Below are 24,714 nucleotides of genomic sequence, written 5' to 3' on the forward strand. Positions count from 1 at the left end.
TTTCAAACATAAACATCAAATCGAACGAAACTCTCATCACTGACAAGCTTGATGTGGCCAACTACTTGAACATCTTCTTTACAAACATAGCAACAACTCTGGTTAACAAACTGCCCTCCCACTCTGGGCACTTTGGTGTAGAGCACATTAAAACCTTCTACAGAAACCTAGGTGTTTGTAAAGATGATTTTAAACTAGTTATGGTAACAACTGATGAGGTAATTAAGAAAATGAGTGCCCTCCAACCCCACAAGGCCACTGGCCATGACAATATTCCCACCAAATTTCTCAGAGACTCAGCCATCTCTATAGCTCCAATTATCACCCACATAGTAAACCTCTCCATCAAACAGGGACAGGTCCCCCAAGATTTCAAACTGGCCAAAGTAACCCCCTTGCACAAGAAAGGGAGTAAATTAGACCCCGGCAACTACCGCCCTATTTCTATTCTAAGCTCCATCTCGAAAGTGATGGAAAAAATAGTCTATGAACAGGTTGAAAAGTATCTTGCCACAAATAGATTAATGTACGAGTTCCAATCTGGCATCCCACTCCACTGACACATGCCTTCTCTATTTGAGCAACCACATCAAACATGAGGTGGATGCTGGCAAATACTGCGGCATGGTCATGCTGGACCTCCAAAAGGCTTTTGACACCGTGAACCACTCCATACTGGTTAACAAGCTTAAAGCAATTGGTTTCGATAGCACATCAGTGAGCTGGATGCAATCCTACCTGGAGGGGAGAGAACAGATGGTGGAGGTGAATGGAACACTGCCCCCCCCCTCCCAGTGAGCTGTGGCGTTCCACAAGGAAGCATACTAGGGACTTTACTGTTCCTAATATATGTTAACGACATGACTTCAGCTTGTGACTGCAACTTGTTCCTGTTCGCAGATGACTCGGAACTGCTAGTCTCGGACAGGAACAAACTGAAGGTTGAAAAGGACCTCAGCTCTGAACTCGGTAGAATCTGCACCTGGCTCGCTGATAACAAGCTATCTTTACACCTGGGAAAAACTGAATCCATTCTCTTTGGCTCTAATAGTTTTCTTATTCAGCAAGGCAAATGGCTTCTTGGTTAGAGTGGTTGACAATGTTATCACACGTAAAGATGAAATTACCTACCTAGGTTCCATCCTGGAGGCTAATCTTTCTGGTGATAAAATGGCCACCAACGTAATCAAAAAAGTCAACCAAAGAACAAGATTCCTTTACAGGATCTCCTCACTGGTCAACAAAAACACCTTGACGACCTTAACAGGAGCCCTTCTACAAGGTTTCTTTGACTATGCATGCACCTCCTGGTACCACAGCACCTCAAAGGTCCTTAAAACTAGGCTCCAGACTTCCCAAAACAAACTGATCAGGCTCCTACTTGGCCTCACCCCCCAAACCCACCTCACGCCTGCCCACTTTGACAGGCTGGAATGGCTTAGGGTCGACGACAGAGTACAGCATCTTGCAATGGGTCTGGTCCTCAAGATACGATACACCACCAAGATACCCATGTACCTGTCTAGATACTTCCTTAATGTTAACGAAGTCCACACCCACAACACCAGAGGGAGTGCAACGAACCATGTACAACCCAGATTCGGCACAAACAAGGGACTAAATTATTTTCGCTCCTATGCCACCAAAATGTGGAACGCCCTACCAACAGTCATTAAGACATGCGAATCCCTTGACTCCTTCAAAACGGCTCTCAAAGGGCACCTACGGATGGCTGCAATTCGAAACTGGCCCCCGTAAAATCTGAATCCCCCCCCCCCCACCCTTTTTCCCCTCACTGTATATGTTTCTTTTCCCTTTTTACCTCCATTATGATGAATTCCTGTTCTGTTCTTTGTCTATATAGAAGTGTCTATTTGTACGTCTCTAAATGTTTTTGATGAATTGAACATGGTGGACCCTCTTGTAAACAAGTGTAATGCTTAATTGGGTCGTCCACTCACAGTTAACAGCCTTTATATTCCGTTGGATTTGAAATGTACTGTAATTCTGCAAACTGTTAATAAATATTTCAATCAATCAATCAAACAAGAAACACATGTTTTATCAAGGCTTGATTTATATCATCATGCTTCTTTTACAGGCAAAGCTGTATGAATGTATGTATGAAGCTCAAAAAGGATCAAAGTGCGACATGTTCCGAGCTTGTAGATCTGATATTGTGAGTGTGCCACACCGGCGGCGCAGCAGTTACACTCGGGCGTCAGGGTTACGTTGAAGAAATATATTTGCATACAAAACAAAATAATGATGTCCTCACAACGCAAGTATAGCAATGCAAACGTCACGTGTGTGTGTGTGTGTGCGTGTGTGTGTGTGTGTGTGTGCGCGCGCTTGTGCATGAGTGTGCGTGCATCGTTACCGCGTTCCCAGGCGCCGCGTGCGGAGCCCCATGAAGACGGAGCGGATGAGCTTGCCGAAGGAGGCGGCGTTGACCGGCTCCAGCTTCTGCTCCTGGCAGTGCAGCAGGTAGTGGCAGTAAAGGGTGGAGCGCGGCAGACTCACGCCTTCAGCGGTCTCATAGTTGTCCAGCAACCACTGTACCTGACACACACACAGGCTGGAGCAGTTAGCAAACACTGTACCTGACACACAGGCAAAACACACGCGCACACGCGCGCACACACACACACACACACGCGCGCGCGCACACACACACACGGCTGCTGTAAGGGTCACTCACCCCGTCGGAGGCAGTGGTTCCCAAACTTTTCGGGGTCGAGACCCAAAAGAGAAGATTTGATGAGACGTTTGCTCCGGGGGACCGAAACTAGTGAAAATACTCAAAATAGCAGATCTATAAGCACACAACGCGTCGCTTCGGCCGCTGCGCGAGCTTGTAGATCGGCTATTTTTACTACTTCTTAATTATGTATTTTAAATATATATATATTCCTTGAGAAAGATTACAAGGTATTGGCATCAATTATTTAAAGAATCGTTTGACCCACTGTTTGGGAAACACTGGTCTGAGATACAAACAAACATGCACGTGCGAGTGCTAGGACTGAGCAATTAACCTTAAATATAGAAATATATATTTTTCTTAGTTATACGTATCAAATTGAATAGATTTGTTTATAAAATACTTAGTAATTACTAGTCAGATTAACCACTTAAAGGAGAATTCAGTGATTTGGGTGATTTGGAAAACCTCCCGGTCCACCCCGGTTACAAGATGTGCACATGCACACACTACAGTGGGGTGACACGCAACAGGCCAACAGCACGCACACCAAGCTCGATCATGATTGGCGGGAGGCCCCTCTCTATCCTGATTGGATGAAGGCTGGGCCACCTAGCCAAAAACGAAACCTAAGGTTTTTTGACCCCCAGGGGTTAACTGGGGACTGGGAGGAACTCCTTACATGGTCAGCACACTCTATAGTAGGGAGGATTATCAAAAAAAAAGAAGTGATATTATATTTGAATTAAGTGAAATCACTGAATATACCTTTAACTGTATTAAACTGTATTATGCTTTGTTGCACAATAGTAGTGCAAAGGTTGGGCAAATAACCTCTGTGAGCTGCTTGTAGATCTGCTAGGTTCACAATTTGTTTAAGTAATGTTGATTTCAAGTCATATCGCCCAAGCCACACACACACACACACACACACACACACACACACACACACACACACACACACACACACACACACACACACACACACACACACACACACACACACACACACACACACACACACACACACACACACACACACACACACACAAACACACACACACACACACAGAGTAAAGTCCTGTGTTAATGCATACATTTTCTAACTCAGAGACTGTACAAAAATGGAACCAAATGGACCCGTATAACACAGAGGACTTCACGGTGTAGGTCTGTGATAAATGAAAAGACATACAGTACATGTACATTCCTTTGCGTGCCGTGGCATACAACGCTGGTATGCAATGAGTCGTGCTATTGATGGAATCCAAAACAGTGATTTGGTATATCATGTGGTGGCGGTGTGATGAAATCTGTGATGCAAAAATACGAGGTTGCAATCGTTTCAGGCAAAAAAGGAAACGTAAAAGGAAGATGTCCCATATCACATGCATTGTTATGATATGAAACGTGATGAGGTCATGGCTTTGCTCTCGATGTGGAGGAAATCACAGTTAAAAAAAAATACAACGCATGTGGCATTGCATCACATGTTTAGCGGTGCCGTGCAAAGAAAGAATATATTATGCAAAAGGCAGTTCCAGCGCGCCTCACGCCTGAGGTAGGCTATAGTCTGGTGTGTCTCAGAGGCAGGACTGATGAATAGGAAGGAAGACACTGTGGAGCATCACAGACAGTTTGAGCCCTGACGTCGAAATTAAAAAAATGTCTTCTAAATCCTGACAGTTTTCTGAAATACCTATGTTTCTATATCAGTGGTGCTCAATATCATGTCAAGGACCCCAAACATTATATTTAATTGGCTGCCAACCCCCATTTGAGTTGTCCCAGGGACCCACCAGAAGCAAAGATTTGAGTTAAAAATGTTCACTGCGAAAGCATATATTCAAAGATTTGCGGCACATTTTCACGATTTTTCAAAAATAGCAGACCTACAAGCTCGTAGTGCGGCACTCGGTGTCGCGCTATGAGCTTGTAGATCTGCTATTTTTCAATAGCTAAAGTATAACATAATGCTTAAAACACCAAAAGGGGTTCCTGCCCAAAATGGGTTAATTCACAGGTTGCAGGTAAAAAAAACTACTAAGACTATTGAGTCCATTTTTACGTGCAAGGCTGCACCCTGTGAATGAAAAAGGGCTCGAACTGTCTGTGATGCTGCAGCGTCTAACATGTTAAAAAATACAACCTATTACAGCCAGTGGTGGAAGAAGTACTCAGATGTTTTTCAAAATAGCAATACTACAATGTAGAAATACTCTTTTACCAGTAAAAGTCCTGTATTCAAAATAGTCCTGTATTCAAAATAATAGAGTAAAGGCACTCATTGTGCAAAATGGTCCATATCACAATCATAATATTGGATTTTAGTTAGAAATGTATTCATGCGTGTATCACTAACATAACGTGATGTGTTGCTGGGTAGCTTAACTTATAGTAAATTAGTAATGCATGATCATTTATCAGTTCATGTATGTTTTGTATTCCTAATCTAAATCTACAACATAACTAAAGCTGTCCAACAATTGTAGTCTAGTAAGATACAGTGTTTGTCCCTGAGATGTAGTATACTGTATTGAGACATGGAAATACTCAAGTAAAGTAAACCTCAAAATTGTACAGTACAGTACTTTAGTTACTTTCCACCACTGCGTTTATGGTAAAAAAAAAAAAAGAAGAAAAACAGAGCACCTTCCGCCCACTTTTTAACTGTGCTTTCCACTTGAACAGAACATAAAAAATGACACCATCATCAGCGTGCACCGCCGTTGGGTTTGCGTGCGTGTAGGGCATTCACTTCTAGTCATTTTTACTAGTTGACTAGTTGCCTAGTTTACTAGTCGACTAGTTGTTTAACTACCTATTATGTAAAAAAAAAAAAAAAATTGGGAAATAAATATTTGTACATTAAAAAACTGTGTACATGGTGACTATAACTATAATCTACCTGATCTTGAGGCCTACCAAATCGGGAAAAAAAATAAAAATAAAAAAAATAAACTTTTTTTTCTTTTTCTTATCAACTAGTCAACTAGTACCAACAAGGTCGACTAGTGGATTTACTAGTCGACTAGTAAACTAGTCGACTAGTTGCTTAATGCCCTACGTGCGTGCGTGCGATAACACAAAAAAGGAAGGAAGGGGTATATAGATTCCCGCGCTTGGCGCCTCTGCATACCTTTTTGTCTGCCGACGGCACGCTACTGTCCTCGCCCTCTGTAATACTCACAGTGACCGGGGAGGCTCGGGCGGGCGTACTGTGAGAGTAGCTCTGAGCGGCGCCGCTGCCCCCCGCGCCCCCGCCGCTGCTGCCCAGCATGTAACCCCCCTGGATCACATAGCTGCCGGCCGCGCCGCCGTTGGTGCCCGCCCCTTCCCCCGACCCGTTGGCCGTGACCCCCGCCGAGGTCACCACCGTGGCGCCGCCCGCCGCCAGCGTCCCCGGCGTGGCGCTGGCGGGCTGTGCCACGAACATGGACACCCCGCCCGACGCGCCGGCTGTGACGGAGACGGTGAGGGGCGTGCCAGGGGTGGAGGCCTGTGAGTATAGGGGGTGTCACAATTGAATTATTACATCTAATCGCATTTATTTTCTCATAATTGTCATAATCGTTTCCATACATGAAAAAAGCAGAAATGGCAGATCTAAATGCTTATTTTTACCTTTTTCAGTTATTTGTCATATCTGCCTTGTGCACTTTTTTATTAGGAAGCCTGAAGAAGGTCAGTGACGCCGCCTTCATAATACATTTGTTCTCTTGTACCGAGCAGATCTACAGTGTGCGGGCGTATTTTTGAGGGGCGCTATATTCAGATATAGTGAAGAATTTACGTCATATGTGGCCGAGCAAATCGTCTATTTTTGTCCTACTCAAAGATTACATTCCTATTCATTGACAATGATTGGGTGATGTACAATGATAAGAGCGGCCCTCACTTCAAACGGGAGTGATTTTTCTACTTTATTATCGATGTGCACCTGTTCCTAAGCCTCTGCTCTAGGTGTATAGCCAAAGCTTTTCTCTACCGTTATTACGGAGCCTAAAAGCCAAACCGAAATTTGATTTCTATTCACAATGTTCCAATGTCCAATGCTAAAAAAAAACACAATTGAATCGTTGAATCGCAATTATTTTTGTGCAACTTGGGTGACAGCCGTACCTGTGAGACGGAAGTGGACGGAGCTTCGTAGTACTGGGCGGCGGATGTGGTCTGTGTGTACAGCGCCGCGTCTGTGTAGGAGAAGCTGCCGGAACGGCTGCAACGAGAGAGGGGTGGGGAGGAGGGAGCGGTTAGGGAGATATTAGGAAGCAATGTTGTCCTTATGTTGAGTTCACAACACTGGCAGCAGCAACAAACCATACAACACTACAAAGCAACACGGGACGTCTGTCGCCGAGTTGCTGTTTAAATGTCGCGCATCACGCTCGTTAACGCAATCGAGCGTGCTTCTGACGAGTGAGAAAAATATCAATGAAAATGTAATGGCTCGGGGGTTAAGGAAGGACTGGGAAGTAGCCGATGGAAATAATTTTGGAGAGAGAAGGTTGAGTGGAAATGGTGGAAACTCATTTTGTAGCTTTACCATCTGTAAAGCTACACAATGATGCGAAGTTGAAGCCAGCGGCACTTTATTTTGTGTCGGAACCTCAGTTTAGTCTTCATGTCGCTGGCTTCCATTGAAAATGACTGGTAACCTGTAGCTTTGTAGCTGCAGCTGAAGCCAGTTCAGCTTGTAGCTTTGTAGTTTTATACGATCGTAGCTTTGTAGATTTTGTAGCAGCGAAAAACGCCAGGCGTCACTTTGTATCTTCATGTCGCTGGTGTCATATTGAAAATGAATGGTATCGTGTACCTTTGGAGCTGCCAGTGTGAACGCAGCATTATGTAAGATTCATACTTTGGGGGTGCTCCATTTTTGAGTGTACCGTGCAACCACTCCAAGGAACAGCAATGTCCCTATGGGACTATGTTACTATGTTTAGAGTACCAGTAGGGGCAAAAGTGGCGCTGTTGTGCCAGAAACAGAGAGAGAGAGATAGTGCTGCACTGTTGCCTGCTAATATGAGAGAGAGAGAGAGAGAGAGAGAGAGGGGGGGGGGGGGTCAGGGGGAGAGGGGAGTTGCACCACTCAGTTCACACAGGTGTGATTTTTTTTTCACGATTGGCCGATACTGATACCGATCTTGTGCGATTTAAATATTTCCCAAATTATTGTATGTTAAACCCCATGTCAAAACTGTTCCTGTGTGTGGGGAGGAAGGGAATAATGTTTAGGCCTGTCACAAAGATGCAAAGCTATATTATACTGTATATCGGATCGACTTAGATTTTATACCAATTAACCCATTTTGACCTGAGATCAGATTCTAAAAATGTCTTCTACATCCTGACAGTTTTCTGAAAAGGCTATGTTTCTATGTCAGTCGTTCTTCGATTTTTCAAAAATAGCAGACCTACAAGCTCGTAACGCGCCACTTGGTGGCGCGCTATGAGCTTGTAGATTTGCTATTTTTCAATAGCTAAAGCATAACATAATGCTAACACCAAAAGGGGTTCCTGCCCAAAATGGGTTAAATGGTATTAGAGATCGGTTTCTCCAGATCGGGTAAATTGCCGATCACCGTTGTTTGGAGTGAAAATGGGACAATTTAAATATGTGGCCCGATCGATCGGAGCAGCTCTAATACTTTGTCGCACATTGGTGTTCCTCGCCGGAAACAGTCAATCTACAGGTTTGCGATGCGTCGTGAGCTTATCAACCATCTGCTTGTCGTGTGACGGACTAAGAATGAAGTATTACAAAACCGCCCACGCACAAGAACGCCACACGCACGGCAGTCTGTCTCCACTAGCTGTGTAGTCGTGTGTGACTCCAGTCTTACATGGTGCTAGCTGTGTAGTTGTGTGGACTTTCAAACTAGGAAGGGTATGGCCTGGTCAGCCTGCAATGACATGCATAAGATCTGGTCATCCCAGCTTAGTAAGATGTTAAAAGTAAAAATATTTAGGACGGCCGTTCAGTCGATTCTACTCTATGGCTCCGAGACATGGACACTTTCAAAGAAACTAGAGAAACGGTTGGATGGCACTTACACCCGCCTTCTAATGAGAGCGAAAAATCTGTCTTGGAAGAGCCACCCATCGACTAATCTAATATACGGCAACCTTCCCCGTGTTTCTTCACTAGTTCAATCCAGAAGAACACAGTTTGCTGGCCACTGCTACAGAGCTGACAATGAGGTTATATCTTCCCTTCTTCTCTGGAGTCCTGCCTCAAAGCAGACCAGAGGTAGAAAACTGTCGTTCCCTGATGTCATTGCTAGGGACACATGCATCAGTAAGCAGGAACTGGGGGTGGCAATGAAGGACCGGGAAGTCTGGCGTGGCATTGTGAAATCCATGATCTCGACCGCGGTCGAAAAATGATGATGATGAATTGTGTGTGACTCCAGTCTTACATGGTGCTAGCTGTGTAGTTATGTGTGACTCGTCTTACATGGTGCTAGCTGTGTAGTTGTGTGTGACTCCAGTCTTACATGGTGCTAGCTGTGTAGTTGTGTGTGACTCGTCTTACATGGTGCTAGCTGTGTAGTTGTGTGTGACTCGTCTTACATGGTGCTAGCTGTGTAGTCGTGTGTGACTCGTCTTACATGGTGCTAGCTGTGTAGTTATGTGTGACTCGTCTTACATGGTGCTAGCTGTGTAGTTGTGTGTGACTCGTCTTACATGGTGCTAGCTGTGTAGTTATGTGTGACTCGTCTTACATGGTGCTAGCTGTGTAGTTGTGTGTGACTCCAGTCTTACATGGTGCTAGTTGTGTAGTTGTGTGTGACTCGTCTTACATGGTGCTAGCTGTGTAGTTGCCGTCTGCTCCTTCCACGTACTGCACTTGGTTGGCGTACACATGTTGCACGGGCACCTGTGTCAACTGCTGCTGCACCTGGAACGCGCGCGCGCACACACACACACACACACACACACACACACACACACACACACACACACACACACACACACACACACACACACACACACACACACACACACACACACACACACACACACACACACACACACACACACACACACACACACACACACACACACACACACACACACACACACCTAACATTAACCAAAGCATTCAATTTCCGCTGACTAGGTTGGTGTGTTGGTTATCTGCAACCTACTAAGCTGTAGATTCTGAACAGTAATTTCTTATATAATTAAGATGTATTTGTTTCCCTGCACAAAATAGGGAAATAATAACAGCGAAACTAAATGAATTAATATCGGTATCAGTATCGGCTACCGGCTAAATTGTTACTTTAAACATCAGTATCGGCCAATAATTTCCATATCGGTGCATCCCTAACGTATATCAGTGTCTCACTGAGTGAATGCTAATGCCTAGCGTGTTCAAAAGGTCATGCTACCTGACCAGCAGCGACGCCGCAATGGTGAGCTGTGTGTGTGTGTGTGTGTGTGTGTGTGTGTGTGTGTGTGGTGGATTTGGGTCAACAATTATGAATTAACATTGGATAAACTACGGGTGAAATAATGTGGGAAATATCTTAACCCATTTTGGGCGGGAACCCCTTTTGGTGTTTTAAGCATTTTTGAAAAATCGTGAAAATGTGGCGCAAATCTTTGAATATATTTGGTTTCAGAGCGAACATTTTTAACTCAAATCTTTGCTTCTGGGGGTTGCCTGCCTGGAACAACATATTTTCAGGTGGGGGTCGGCGGTCAATTACATATATTTTTTGGGAGTCCTTGACATGACATTGTTGTTTGAGAAACATGGGGTTTTCAGAAAACTGTCAGGGTTTAGAAGACATTTGTAGAATCGTCCTCAGGTCAAAATGGGTTAATGACATCTATCTATAGCTTTCAAAAAGCACAAAATCTCGCCGTGCGTGCGTTGTTAGTAGTATTTTAACACTAAGTCACTTCCCATCAGGCACAAATTAGACGCCAACCACACGTTGCGGGCAAGGGGTCGGGATCTATAAATAGGATGATGTAATTAATGCGGTTGGATGACGGCTGGATGATGAACAGGCATGCGCAGATTTGGGTGACGAAAATGTCCATCTCTCTAGTGTGCGTGCGTGCGTGCGTGCATTACCTCCTGGCTGAGGTGCACGGGCTGCAGGCTGGTGACACTGAGCTGGGTACCGGGCTCAGTCTTGGCGATCTGAGAGGTGGCCTGCACCACAGACCTCTGATGATGAAAGAATACAGCATGATTACAAAGGTGCTTTAATTAGACCAGTGGATCTCTATAATAGTCCCATCACTTTGCAATTGCCCAATCACCCAAATTTGAGTTAATATGATATACATTTTCAAATATGGAAAAATAAATCCAAAAAAGCTATCTATAAGTTTACAACGTGCCACTAAGTGACTTGTAGATCAACTATTTCCACTATTTTTTGAAAGTGTGCGAACATTTTTAAACATGGAAACGATTATGACGATTATCTACAATAATTGCAATTAGGGGATTGATTGAGACAGGCCTGTGTGTATGCGTGTGTGTGTGTGTGTGTGTGTGTGTGTGTGTGTGTGTGTGTGTGTGTGCGAGCGTGTGCGTTACCTGCTGGCCTGCCTGCACCTGCTGAACCACCTGTGTGGGAACTCCTGTCTGCACCACAGCTGGTGGGGAGCTGGAGTCTGATATGCTGTCATTGGAATGGAGGGAACCCTCTGAAGGACACACAGTGTAACCTTTATCTAATGTTATTCTGCGGTTCACTTTGTTTCAAACAGCACAGATAAAATATCAAATACACATCAAAACCACTGAGTTTGTGTGCGTGTGTGTGTGTGTGTGCGCGTGTATTTTGTTTATACTTCTGCACATCAGCAGGACAGACTTCCTCAAACGCTTAAGGCCTAGGGCTGAAACGCGTCCATTTCCTTCTTTTGTTATATTTTTTTTGCATAGTCGCTTGTGCTCGCTACTTCATTTGGCATTTGAGTGCCTCGTGGGTCCACCAAAAGACTGTTGAGATAGGCAAGGCAATGCAAGGCAGTTTCATGAATTATTTGTATAGCACATTTCAACAACAAGGCAATTGAATGTGCACTGCAGAACGTCAAACAAAGGGAACACAATTATACATTGACATTAGGTTGCATAAAACAAAAGAACTACAACAATATTAGATACTGTTACAGTACAGAAGAGGAATAAAGAAAATAAACTCAATCAAAGGCAGTGGCAAGCAGAAAGGTCTTTAGTTGTGATTTAAAAACAAGAGATAAACATGACAGTTTACTTGTTCAAGTTATGTTTTAGTTTGATCTCTCAAAACGGATATAGTGCTCGGGGCGTTGTGCGCATGTAGATCTGCTATTTTCACATGTTTTGCCTCTTTCTTATTATGTGACAATTTGGCCAATGTTTGACCACTTTTTTATAGTTTCTTGATCACTTTTAATGCAGTATTTTGTTTAAGTATTATTAAAAAGTCGTAAAAAAAATAATTTGTAACTACACTGTCATGTGGCGACCCCCCCTGGGGGTCCCGACCCACAGGTTGAGCACCACTGGTGTAGGACACCACATGTTATGTAAGACACACATGGAGTCGCCAGGCAGCCGCTGCTGCTTTTCATCTGACAATGAGGACTTTCCCCGGAGCGGGAAAGCACAACGCTGCCTCTCCCAGTTTCCGCTCCCCGCTGACCAGGCAGCCTGGCTGGCCAATGGGAGGTGGCGAGGCTCTCTATAGTGCAGCGACAAGGACACAATCCCCTAGCTGTCGGCTGGCTTTCCCACCGGCGAACGCTGGCACTGCCAATTGCCAAATGGCAGCCGAACTCACCCTCGTCTTCACAGTGTTGTGAGAGTACTTTACACACGCACCACCCAAATGCCTACACTCAGGAGTTCACTGTGTGCAAGTGAAGCAACACGGGAATATAGAGGACAAACCTATCAACTACAAAGCACACAGCCATTTTGGTGGGTGGCTAAAATAAAATGTCATATTCAAGTAGTAGTTCACCCCATGAAGCCTCTAATTCAAGGGATTTGGGTTTTTTTGTCGCATTCCTAAGCCAATACTTTGGTGAGCTACTGAGTCCCCACGGCAAAGTGTGTTTAATGTTGTTTAATACAATCAGACAGGACTTTTCACTTTTCTGTTTGGATGTATGGGCTGTGTGTGACGCTGTCAAGTCCAGAAAGTCGTTTTTTTGCCACTCAGTAGGCGTTATCTCGCCCTCTATGGACCGATGATCAAATGATTGGCTTAGAATAAGACAAAAACGAAATAGTCTAGTAGCCAGCCCATAGAGCCCCATTGTGAACCCGGACATGTTGAGTACACCAACGTTTTATGTTAGAAATGTTTAGTATGGGTCCCCAGCATGTAGAAACTGCCGGATGCTAACTTGCTTTTGTTGAGCAATTTTCGTAATCGGCATAATCTGTGACCATACCATTAACAACCTATAGAAGGCAAAATATTCAAAATCTCATCATGCTTGATGTAGCATGTGAGGTGTCAAACTAGGGGGTTTTCATGATGCTGAATCCATTCCAAGCATTAGTTTTGCAAAAAAAATAACACTCATTGGGCTAAAAACGGCCATGCCCACTTGCCCAATTGTGCTGACATCATCACATTTGTGATGACGGCAATGGCCGTTTTTGAGTGGTGCAAACCACTCCGACAACTGGCTTTGTTAGTACCCGTGTGTGTGTGTATGTGTCCCCAGAAAAATGAGCATGGTTACTATGGTCACTGACATTACGTCAGACCACAGCTGATCAGGCTATATAAGACCTTGCACCACTCAGTTCACACAGGTGTGATTTGTAGCCCAATGAGTGATTTTTGAGTGGTGCAAACCACTCCACCAACCTGCTTTGTCTGTGTCTATGTATGTGTGTACCTGTACGTGTGTGTACCTGTACGTGGGACCCAAAAAAATGTGCATGGTTACTATGGTCACTGACATTACGTCAGACCACAGCTGATCAGGCTATATAAGACCTTGCACCACTCAGTTCACACGGGTGTGACTTTTTGCTAAACTAATGCTTGGAATGGATTCAGCATCATGAAAACCCCCTAGTTTGACACCTCACATGCTACATAAAGCCTGATGAAATGTTTAATATTTTGCCTTCTATAGGTCGTTAATGGTATGGTCACAGATTGTGCCAATTACGAAAATTGCTCAACATATGCAAGTTAGCATCCGGCAGTTTCTACATGCTGGGGACCCATACTAAACATTTATAACATAAAACGTTGGTGTACTCAACATGTCCGTGTTCACATTTTGGCTACTAGACTTAAAAACAAATCTGCATGAATTCAAGGCTTCATGGGGTGTGTAATTGATAGAAAACAAGTCATTTTTTTAGGGTGAACTACTACATAACATTTATGAAATATCATGAATGTATGAAAATGCATTACTTAATGCATTAATTCCTTATGCTGTGTTGAATGATGAAGAGAGAGATCATGAGAGGCCAATCAGTATGAAAAGTCAATCAGTTCATTCTTGCTCATTTCCTTCTCGTTCTTCCATGGACCGTGACTTACACAAAGTTTAGGTTTTGGCAAATATCTTAACTTTTGGATTTATCCGGCCAACAGAAAGACAAACGGAATGAGGTGAAAATGTAACCCCATTCGTTACATACAACCAAAAATGTGCTCCGTACTGTGGTGGGATGGCTTTTTTGTCCATGGTTCTAATTAACCCCTTTTGGGCGGGAACCCCTTTTGGTGTTTTAAGCATTATGTTATACTTTAGCTTTTGAAAAATAGCAGATCTACAAGCTCATGAAGCTATGAACTTATATATTGTAACAACGAATATATTGTTAGAGTGAACATTTTAACTCAAATCTTTGCTTCTGGGGAGGTCCCTGGAACAACATATTTTCAGAAAAGGGGCGGAGGGATATTACATATAATTTTTGGGGTCCTTGACATGAAATATTGAGCACCACTGATACAGAAACATAACGTTTTTCAGAAAACTGTCAGGATTTAGAAGACATTTTTTTTAATTTCGACGTCAGGCCTAAATGGGTTAAAGTATTATGAATGAATTGAGGATTACCTAATAGCATTTGAGTCTTCGTTGACAGATTTTAATAATTGCATTTAGTACTGTGCAAAGTTCGAGCTGCGCATATTTGATAGATTCCTCATGCTCTCCCTTATAGCCTGGTGCTTTACCTACCAGGCTAGCTCTCCCTACCTCCAGGCCTTCCCACGCTCCACATCCCCATCTCATACCTCTGGGTGTGAGACCCTGCCAGGCAGTAGTCCGTCTAGCTCACAAACTAGAAAGAAGGTGCCCACTCTGAAAAGGTTAACTGAGCCACACGGTGACGCCATATCTTTGGCATAACGTGCAAATAGAAAACTGCAAATGTCACCATTTCTAATTTTAGTATGGGGTGTGTGTGTGTGTGTGGGGGGGGGGGGGGGGGGGGGGAAGCTGCCGCCCCCCAGAAAGATGCCACCCTGGGAGGCTGCCGTCTGACTACTAAGTAGAAACCATGATCATGCTTAATAATAAGTCATCCTGAGTGATGTGAATTCATTTAAATTCCTGATTGTTCACAAGGCATTCATGGACGAAGTATGCCCACTTTATGTTCAGTGTTCAAGTGAAAGAAAGGTCTATAACACAAACAGTTTATATCAATACACAGTACAAGCATATTCATTCGGGTTAAGGGATTTGCTGAAAGAAAAAAAGAAACGTGCATAAGACCTATATGTGAAACGGATGTAGGGGAAGCATGTCGGCGCACAGAGAAGGACAGGTGTAGCCAACCACTTGTTCATTACAGTTCTACCCACATGATCAGCAGTGCATCTGGCATGAGATGCTCCTCAGACCTTACCTGTGAGAGTGACTACGACATACTGTGGTGTGCTTTGAGCGTTCCCAGACTGCGTGGGGGAGCCCTGGATCTCTGCAGTCACATACTGGGTCTGAGCTGGCTGCAGGGCCTGTGCTGTGGGCTGGGCTTGGCCACCTGCCGCAGGCGTCTGGGTTATTATCGTGAGCGTCGGAGTGGTGTGCTCGGTGGGAGTGGTTTGGCCCACAGGTGTGGTCACAGTGGGGCTGCAGGCTACAGTGGTCTGGATCTCAGCCAGAAACTGAGTGCCGGTGGCAGGGGTGGAGGAGGACACGGGTTGCCCGACCGTGACGGTAACAACCCCCTGCGGTTGGGTCGTCGGCTGCAGCTCCCCCACATAGCCTGAGGTGGCCATCATGAAATGCGGACTCCACACTTTGAACGGGCACAAAACAAAGAGAAAGCAATTACTCAATTGCTCCAGGGCAAAATAAAGAAAGAAAGGTAAAATATCATTCATGTGTATTGTGGTTTAGTGTCCGCCCTGAGACTGAGAGGTCGGGGTTCGATATCCGGCCGAGTCATACCAAAGACTCAATGCCTCCCTGCTTGGCACTCAGCCCTTGCACAATGCACACTGCTGCGTTTTTCGGATTTTAGCAGCGTTTTTCCGCCGGTTTTCCGAAAAACGTGTCCAGTCTGCAAGAACCTTAAGTCCCTGCGACATACTTGCCTCACGCTACAGAAACAGGAGATATAGGCTCCTGCCCTATGGGCCTCATGGCTCGGCAAGGCTTACTACTTAGGGCCGATTCATACTCCTATTTTACCGCTGTTTCGGCGCTGCAGTGCCGAAATGATTTCGGCCCGTCAGAAATTTTCAGTAGCACCGAACAGCCGACTTTAGGACGGTACCCGCCCCCCCCGAACCTAAAATTACGTCACATTGTAGGCTCTACAGAGCCGAACCGACTTTTATTCGGCTCTAAAATAGGAGTATGAATCGGCCCTTACTTATGTCTTATGTGCATTTTTAATGCACATAAGTAACATAAATCGGGACATGATTGTTCAAATGTTCAACCTGGCAGAGCTTGTACCGACATCTCCCTGGAACTCATCCTGAACTTGACTGCGCATGCATGCATCGAGTCAGTCAATTTGATACGCAAAGCAGGCAGACAAATTCTACTTCCTCCCATGTATGAGTAATAGTAAATATCATTTATGTGTGTGAACGAGCTCCTGCGAGACAGCAGCGGCAGAGGAGTGTGGGAAGGAAAAAGCATTCAGTGTCCCGCTGACTGTAATGTGATCGCCCAGTCGCCTGCAGTGCTACTGTTACAGGTTACAGCTAACTGGCAAGAACGTGGCTATAGGCCACAAGCCTCACCACTTCTTTAAAAAAAAATGTTGGTTTAATACTTGCCTAACCTCCGTTCCTTACTTCCTTCCCTGAAGGAAGGGCACGAGATAGATTTCCTATTCAACTGTCTGTGTACTAACACATAATGGAGGGACATTTCCATGCAATGTGACACCTAAACAATATAATTTTGATTTAGAAGATGAGATGGTGTTTATTGTCCTCAGAGAGGGAGTGCTTGTCCCGGCTCACATAAATGGTAAATTAGACAAAGCATGTTAGCAGTACATGTTATAGCCTACAGTATAGTCCCACATTCTCCCTTGTACATGTAATATAAAAGGCCAGTCCACACCAATGCAACTCCTTGCAACCATTATAAAACCGTTTTGTTGCAAGGAGTTGCGACTAGTTGCATTGGTGTGGTCTGGCAATTAGATTACACTCTTTACATCAGATTACACAGCACCAGACCAGCAGTCTCGATGACTTGTGTACACACACCATTTCACTTTGTCTCATGCATGCACTCTCTGACCCCCCACACACGTTTGAATGAGGAAGAGAACATTGAAAGAGTATAACAACATGTCTAGTCTGTGTTGTTATACATTTCATAAATTCTGTGAATGAAGCCTCAAACGGATAAGAAATTAACAATAACAACATTGTTACAACACCAGCAAAAGGGCATGACATTAACTGGCACTGCTATAGCCCGTGGGCACCTGTGATCACCAGTAGCCTAACTGCCGCGCCCCTTTTCACTTCAGTTCCTGCCAACGGATATCACATTCTTTGCTGTCGTGGCTGAGACCTGTCTTTCACTAAACTTTCATTTATTCGGGGGACCGTTGGTTCATGTTTTGAATGGTGACTTAATTATAACGGTCTCAACTGCAGGTTGAGACCCGTCTGTCTCCGACTCTCCACGTTCAACCACACAGTAACGCCACAATAACACTATAAAAGCCTAATTTCTAAATTGTACTTGGTTGCATGGAGTGTTCTTGCAGATATACAAGCTCACCACGCGTCATATTCGTGACGCGTGGTGAGCTTGTGGGTCTGCCATTTACTGAGCACGACACTGCACGCAACTACTACTACCCCCCCCCCTACCCCACGGACACAACTGTACTTTAAACTTGCCCTAACCTTACGTCAGACAGAACAGAACGCCTTGTTTCAGAGAGTGAGCGTTAACTACGTTCGTTATGTTTCGCTCAAGGCTCTGGTTTTGCTGAAAGCCTCACAGCCTGCTGTCTGTCGTGGATGGATCAGTTTTGTGTGCGTTAAAATAACGACAAATGTGGTGGCACGTTGGTTGGTTGGTTTGGCATTTCGTTTCAAATGCAAACCATTTGTTTGCCATGATCTCCAGTCAGAGGAGAATCCACGTCGGTTTACATTCCTGAGAGATATTGAGAGCTGCTGCTTTCTGATGCTAGCCTAAGATTTAGACTCTCGTAGATGTATTCTGATCGATCTGATCGATTCTGACATTTTCAAAGATTGAAAATGTCAGAATCGATCAAATAGCCTACATCTACAAGAGTCTAAAATAAATCTTAGGCTACTCTGATGCCAGCCAGCTGAGCTAGCCTAGCAGTGAGGCAAAGCAAAGCTAGATCGGTCTCTACAACAACCCAACCGCCATTTTGTACCCTTTGCATTTTGACATCGCCATAACAACGGCCTGCCTGCGTCGTCATGGCAAAGCAGGAGAGAACAAACCCCAACACCAACGTCCCCTGGCTCGCCTCGGCTCGAACCCGCGTCGCCAACCAACCACAAACACAACACAGTCCATTCATTAAAAGCACCTACAGGCGACTAGTTACCCGGCTAGCGCTAGCCTCCAGTTATCATGGCTACCGATCAAACAAGGAGGGAGAAGCAAATGAAACAGCTTGCCTGGCTTCAAAATAAAATTCTATTGAAATGTTTTTTAAAAAATGAAAATATTTACGTTTTTTTGTTTTGTTTGAGAGCTGCCTTCGGCCTCTGGGCTCCGGGTAGTTTTATTTTATTTTTTATTTATTTATTATTTCTTCTTCTTCCTTGAAGGATTGGGCTGGTTGTCTGGTTGTTGTTGTTGACTCTCGTTGCTGTGGTTCTTGTCGCCAGGGCTACCGTGGCTATGGCGCTGAGCTTCGTCCTCACCAGGGCAACTGTTGCTACCCACCCTCCTCTCCTCCCTCCTCCCACTCCCACGGCTCCCATTGGCCGAGACGCTCCCGATGCCTCTTAAAGGGGCCACGCCAGGCCAGGGCCCCACTCCCCACTCTCACTCACACTGATTCTCAACCTTTTTCAAGGACCAGTTTAATTTGATGTCATTATTTTGTGAATTTATTTTTCAATAATCAACCAATTACCAATTCTCGGATTAATTGAATATGAAGGACCCCAATGGAAACAAGACATAGGCTTTCTCAGGTTTAAAATCGTATTGAACTGTACTTTCCTGTGCTTTCCCCCCTGCAGACTGTTAATAAAGTATTCAATCTATCAATCAAGCCAATCTACCCCGACTGGACTTATTTAACCCTGAAAGTGTACACACCGGTACCAGGTGGTTCCGTTATTCCATTTGGTTGCATTTTGTTCACACGGTCAGAGATACAGGCAGACCCGTGGTGGGGGTCCATTATGTGCATGGTCCCTTGGTGGTCCCAGGACCTGAAGTTGAGAAGCAGTGGACCGCCACATCTGGGAGTACAAAGGATCCCGTTCCCATTTGTGGGAAATGCTTGTCCATCACACCAATAGTTTTTTTTTTTTTTTTTATACAAGTAAAGGCAGCTGCTCTTCCACAGACAGTGATTGGTTCAAGCCAGTGCTTGTTGAAATTGTACAGGCTATGATTTGATAGTTACAATGGAGATGTTTTATTGATAGAGAAGGTATTGCCCTCCATATGTCATGCATGTCATTGACGGATGAAGCATGCACAGTATCATCAAAGCCAATATGACAAGGGAAAGATAAATATTAAGCTCATCACACGTATTGCGGCGTAGTTGTAGTAGCAGATCGGTATAACTTATTTAGTATCTCATTCCTCCTTGCTGGCATGGTAGACAAACATTAATACAGTCCATAGAACGTGGCTGTGCAAGGAGAAGGTATAGCTTTGTTGAGCCCGCATCCTGTCTCTCAGTTAGCAGCAACACGAGTGTCTTGTAAGGGTTGCTAACTGAGCCCTGTAGGCCAGTTTGGCGTGACACGTTTACGTACATGGTCAAAATTGTACAATGTGCTACATAGAGATATACAGTACAATGAGTACATACTGTATTATACATGATATTGCATGATTATTGAAGGCTTGTTGTATTGCTATGTTTATTCCTAAAATATTCCTATTATTATTATCTTTATTTTATGGTTATCTACGGTTGAGGAAGCTTTAAAAGTATAAGAATTTCACTGCCTATGTTGCTACCAGCTGTATTGTCTATGTATGTGACAATAGATGCCCTTGAACCATACACATATTTATTTAAAAAAAATGTATATAATCAATAATAGTGTTCTGCTATTGCTCTCTTGACCCCTCCTGGCCACCACTCTGACGGCGTGTGAATCACTGTGTTAACAGCGTCACCAAAAATGCCATGTTGTTGTTATCAATACATTAATTACGAATTCACTCACTGTCCCCCCCATTGTCATCCCTAAACGAATGACCTTTGACTATACGTGCATGCACAGATAGTGCCGTGGGCTTTTGCCTCGACCATAATAGGACTTCCATGCTATCTCACTTTGAAAATGTCACTGGCTTTGTCTCAGTCCGCTGTCACCCAGCGCCGGGTTCTGTGGACATAATGGGAGGGATGAGAGCTCGTCTGGGTGCTTCCGGTTAAATGGGGTCAATTGTGTCATCTAATTGCAAGAAACAATTTAACAATTCAAATTAATGTATAAATAACTAGTATACATTTACTATACTATACCGACCCACATGTTATAACAGTAAGTGGCTCAGGGGTAGAGTGACCGGATGGAAACCGCAAGGTTCCCAGTTCGATCCCGGGCTCCCCCAGGGTTAGTGTCGAAGTGTCCTTGAGCAAGACTCTGAACCCCTAATTCATATATGTCAAACTCAAGGCCCGGGGGCCAAATCAGGCCCGTGGATGAATTATCTTTGGCCCGCGGGATGATATTTAATTAGTATTAGAACTGGCCCTCTGGTATATTGCACGGACCACCATAATACTACAAGTATTGGTGAGGATCATAGAACAGGAAACTGAGCTTAATAATAATGCATTTTCAGTTTTAAATGCATTTACTTTTTTGCTGTTTGCCTGGGACGTCCTCATGACCGCGGTGCCTGTGTGTTGAAACACAGTCCGGCCCTCGACCTCGACCGATTTCTTTATTTTGGCCCACTGTGTATTTGAGTTTGACATCCCTGGGCTAATTGCTCCCGATGTGCAGGTTGGTGCCTTGCATGGTAAATGGTGCATGTAAAGCACCTTGGATAAAGGCGCTATATAAATGCACCATTTACCATTTATCATCATCATCTTCGAGGTAATTGCAACTGTTACGTTACTTACAGACTGGGTGCGTTTTTTTGAGGAAAAACGGCGGAGAAACGCAAGAAATCCACAAAACACACCAGTCTGCAAGGACCTTTAATAACACCCAGGATTTGAACCCTGGTGTTGTGTGGGGATTCTGGGGAACCAATCACCTACCGCTCTCAGGCAAGAGGCAACCCCCACCTGGGCTTATGGGCTTCAGACAGGGCTGTTTGTGAACCAGCAGGTACCCATACCCAAGAGCAGGGTCTAAATTCTTCAATGGACGAATAGGGAGACAACCTCCGCAGATGTACTAGATGTAGTTGTACAGTATCAAAATACTGCACCGTATTGTACTGTATTAATACAGTACTGTATCATACTGTATTCATTAAAATAAGTTCCATATTGAACCCTGTCTGTCCATTTCCAAACATATGAAACATATTTGTCTGACAAGTCAAAAGTGTCTTCATGCTTTAAAAGATGGTGGTATTAAACAAAAAAACAAACAGTTATACAGCAAGTTATCCCAGTTATACCATCTATTCTAGTTGTTTCACAGTGAGAACACTTTTTGGTCACTGCCCTTACCTTTAGCACTCACTTGAAAGCTTGTCAGCTGGTTGTGATTGTGAATTTCATATGCCTTATGCGGACAGAAAATGTGTGAATAATAGCATAAACAGCGGCCATAATCATTAATTAATGAATGCTACATAGCAAGGTTCAGATGCCCTTTTGGACAAACTTTATCACAACAGTATACGGCTTCTCATATTCACTCTGCATTGTTTGTACGTTTTGCATGAATAGATTTAAGTGTGCTCTACGTCAAAGTATGAGGGATATTTGTGTGAGGGATATTTGCCTTGAAAACGGGATGAAAAATAGAAAAGGCATGTGAAATGCAATCAGATTACAGGGGCCACTGACATCAGCTGTACTCATTAATTATGCCACCTTTTGGTCCAGGTTTTGTCTCCATAAAGGTCTCTGGTACTATCACTCCCTCCAATCAATGACTCCCTTTGGGAGGTGCAGGGGTGGGTGGGGGAGAACTATGTACGCACGTTGCACGTCGCCTTTACAGGGCTCCAAGATCCTTTATAAACCAAACCTGGGTCACCTGTAAAGTCAAACCTCTTGCAAAGGAACAGAAACACAGCCGAGGGAAATCGACAGAGAGAATTAACAACCCCATCACAACAGCGCTGAGGATCCGCTTTCATTTCAAACATCAACTCTTACTTGATCTACTTGGTTCGCTATGTGGAAAGCCACGGTACTAGCTGTCTGCCTTCTGGTGGCTTCAGTGCACGCCATGGATGGCCCAACATATGGTGTGAAGCTCTGTGGTCGTGAGTTCATCCGGGCGGTCATATTCACTTGCGGAGGTTCGCGGTGGAAACGGTCCCTTGGAAGTTCAGGTGAGAGACAGAGACCAATGGAACCTTAGCTTATGACTGACCATCAGTGTTTGTGTGTATCCCATGATAGTTGAATGTTATATTACTGATGAATGTTATAATCACAGGTACAGGTTAACTTCAAGTGACTTTTTTTTTTATGACTATTTATTAGTACCGGTATTCAGTTATTCTAGGTTCTTGTATATTGATTAGAGGAGAGGTCTTTAAAGCCATTACGTCATGTGTGACATGGTTTATGTATAGGTTCAGGTTGCCTCACAGCAAAAATGTCATGGGTTCGATTCGAACCCAACTAGGGCCTTGAACCCTTTCTGTGTGGAGTTTGCCTGTTTTCTCTGTGTTCAAGTGGTTTATTTCCCAGGAGCTGAGCAGTGGCAGCTGACAGGAGCAGCTGCCACTGCTCCTGATAACTGGAACTGAGAAGTAGAGAAAAAAAGAATACCGCACACTGTCTTCACTTGAGTTAAATGTATTTAGCAACGTTTTGGTCGTCAGGCATGAAGGTCTGATGACCGAAACGTTGCTCAATACATTTAACTCAAGTGAAGACAGTGTGCGGGATTATTTTTTCTCTACAAATAGGTTAAATGCAAACGGACACATTTGGATGAATCAAGTATAACATAATTATTTGTCCATCTCCTGCAGTTCTGTACAGTTATACCTTTCTATTAGTGGTTGCAATTCCATATCTTGCACAGAGTAAGCATACACAGCAAAATCTTGATTATTAACAATAACATATGGTAAATGTAACTATTACCATTACATTCATTTAGAAGTATAATGGATAATGTGCATTCATTTCTGGCATGGTAGTGCTGGTTAAAGTACAAATTGTAAAGGAGGAATGATTCTATCCCTAAGATAAAAGAGTTGTATTTTGTAAAGAGTTATGCAATTGTCCCTCAACTAAAACATCAAGCATGGTTGATAGTGATATAAAGCAAGGGGTGTTTCTTTATGTGCTTAGTGGGAGTGGCAGACAGTGTGTACTAAAAAAAAAAACATGTTTGTTACAATGACACCTAATTCTCTTTAATTTGACTATGTCATTGTACAATTAATAGCAAAAATAGCGGATCTACAAGCTCACATCATACTGTTGTGATCTTTTATTTATTTGCACTGACATACCCTATAGGGATGCCAGTTCAAAGTTGTTGGGAACCAGGCAATAATGGGCCTTTGACCTAGATGCCTTAGGCCACACCTCTCCCAGGAGATTGAAGTACAGGATTAGCAATATTTTGGAGTCCCATAAGGGGCAGGTGTTGAGTATTGAAACCGTTTAGAATGGCAAAAAGAATTGTAGCCCAGTGCGGTAGTGCAGCAGTTTAGTTTGACTCTCAACAAGACTATTAAAACATTAAGTAGATGTTGCAACTTACTGACTCCAATCTTTTCAGGAGACCCTGAAGAGGAGTCTTCCGAGGGCTGGACTGAGGACTCTGCCGCGGGCATGGAGGGTGTCTTCCAACAGACCAGTGATCTTGGCTTCCACGGCGCTTCGAGCAAAGCCCAGGAAGGGGTGTTCAGCAGGCGCGCCCGCTCCATCATCTCCGACGAGATCTTGGAAGCCCTGCGCAAGGCCGACCGCAAGGGCCGCGACGTGGTGGTGGGCCTGTCTAACGCCTGCTGCAAGTGGGGCTGCAGCAAGAGCGAGATTAGCTCTCTCTGCTGAGAATTTGCCTCAAAAGGCCATGGAGACATAGCCCCCGCACACACGCACACAGTGACACACACACACACACACACACACACACACACACACACACAGTCTACAGTACACAAACATAGACGCACAAACATGTTCACTTTGTGTTTCCCCCTCCACAGTAGCCTATGCC

At 44.2% G+C, this 24,714-nt stretch overlaps 2 protein-coding genes across 3 annotated transcripts in view; one reads left to right on the top strand and one right to left on the bottom strand.

Annotated features, from left to right (window-relative positions):
- Positions 1 to 19,039, bottom strand: part of rfx1a (regulatory factor X, 1a (influences HLA class II expression)) — a 33,304-nt gene extending 14,265 nt beyond the window's left edge. The window contains exons 1-8 of one of the 2 annotated variants that reach the window (XM_079520169.1): positions 18,863 to 19,039; positions 15,567 to 15,959; positions 11,274 to 11,404; positions 10,800 to 10,895; positions 9,511 to 9,608; positions 6,827 to 6,923; positions 5,895 to 6,203; positions 2,381 to 2,562 (exon numbers count right to left, since the gene is read on the bottom strand). In XM_079520169.1, coding sequence (XP_079376295.1) covers positions 2,381 to 2,562; positions 5,895 to 6,203; positions 6,827 to 6,923; positions 9,511 to 9,608; positions 10,800 to 10,895; positions 11,274 to 11,404; positions 15,567 to 15,942 — 1,289 coding nt within the window. In that variant the 5' untranslated portion in view covers positions 15,943 to 15,959; positions 18,863 to 19,039. Of the gene's footprint in view, positions 1 to 2,380; positions 2,563 to 5,894; positions 6,204 to 6,826; positions 6,924 to 9,510; positions 9,609 to 10,799; positions 10,896 to 11,273; positions 11,405 to 15,566; positions 15,960 to 16,608; positions 16,728 to 18,862 lie in introns of those variants that run through there. The other variant, XM_079520168.1, reaches the window with a different exon arrangement.
- A 3,662-nt stretch (positions 19,040 to 22,701) lies between these two features.
- On the top strand, positions 22,702 to 24,548 carry rln3a (relaxin 3a; the record flags this gene model as incomplete). Its single annotated transcript, XM_079520211.1, has 2 exons — positions 22,702 to 22,861; positions 24,274 to 24,548. The coding sequence occupies 2 exons, from the start codon at positions 22,702 to 22,704 to the stop codon at positions 24,546 to 24,548; spliced, it is 435 nt and encodes a 144-aa protein (XP_079376337.1).
- Between the last annotated feature and the right edge of the window lie 166 nt (positions 24,549 to 24,714).

This window comes from Electrona antarctica, assembly GCF_951216825.1.
Source record: "Electrona antarctica genome assembly, chromosome: 14".
Lineage (NCBI taxonomy): Eukaryota > Metazoa > Chordata > Actinopteri > Myctophiformes > Myctophidae > Electrona > Electrona antarctica.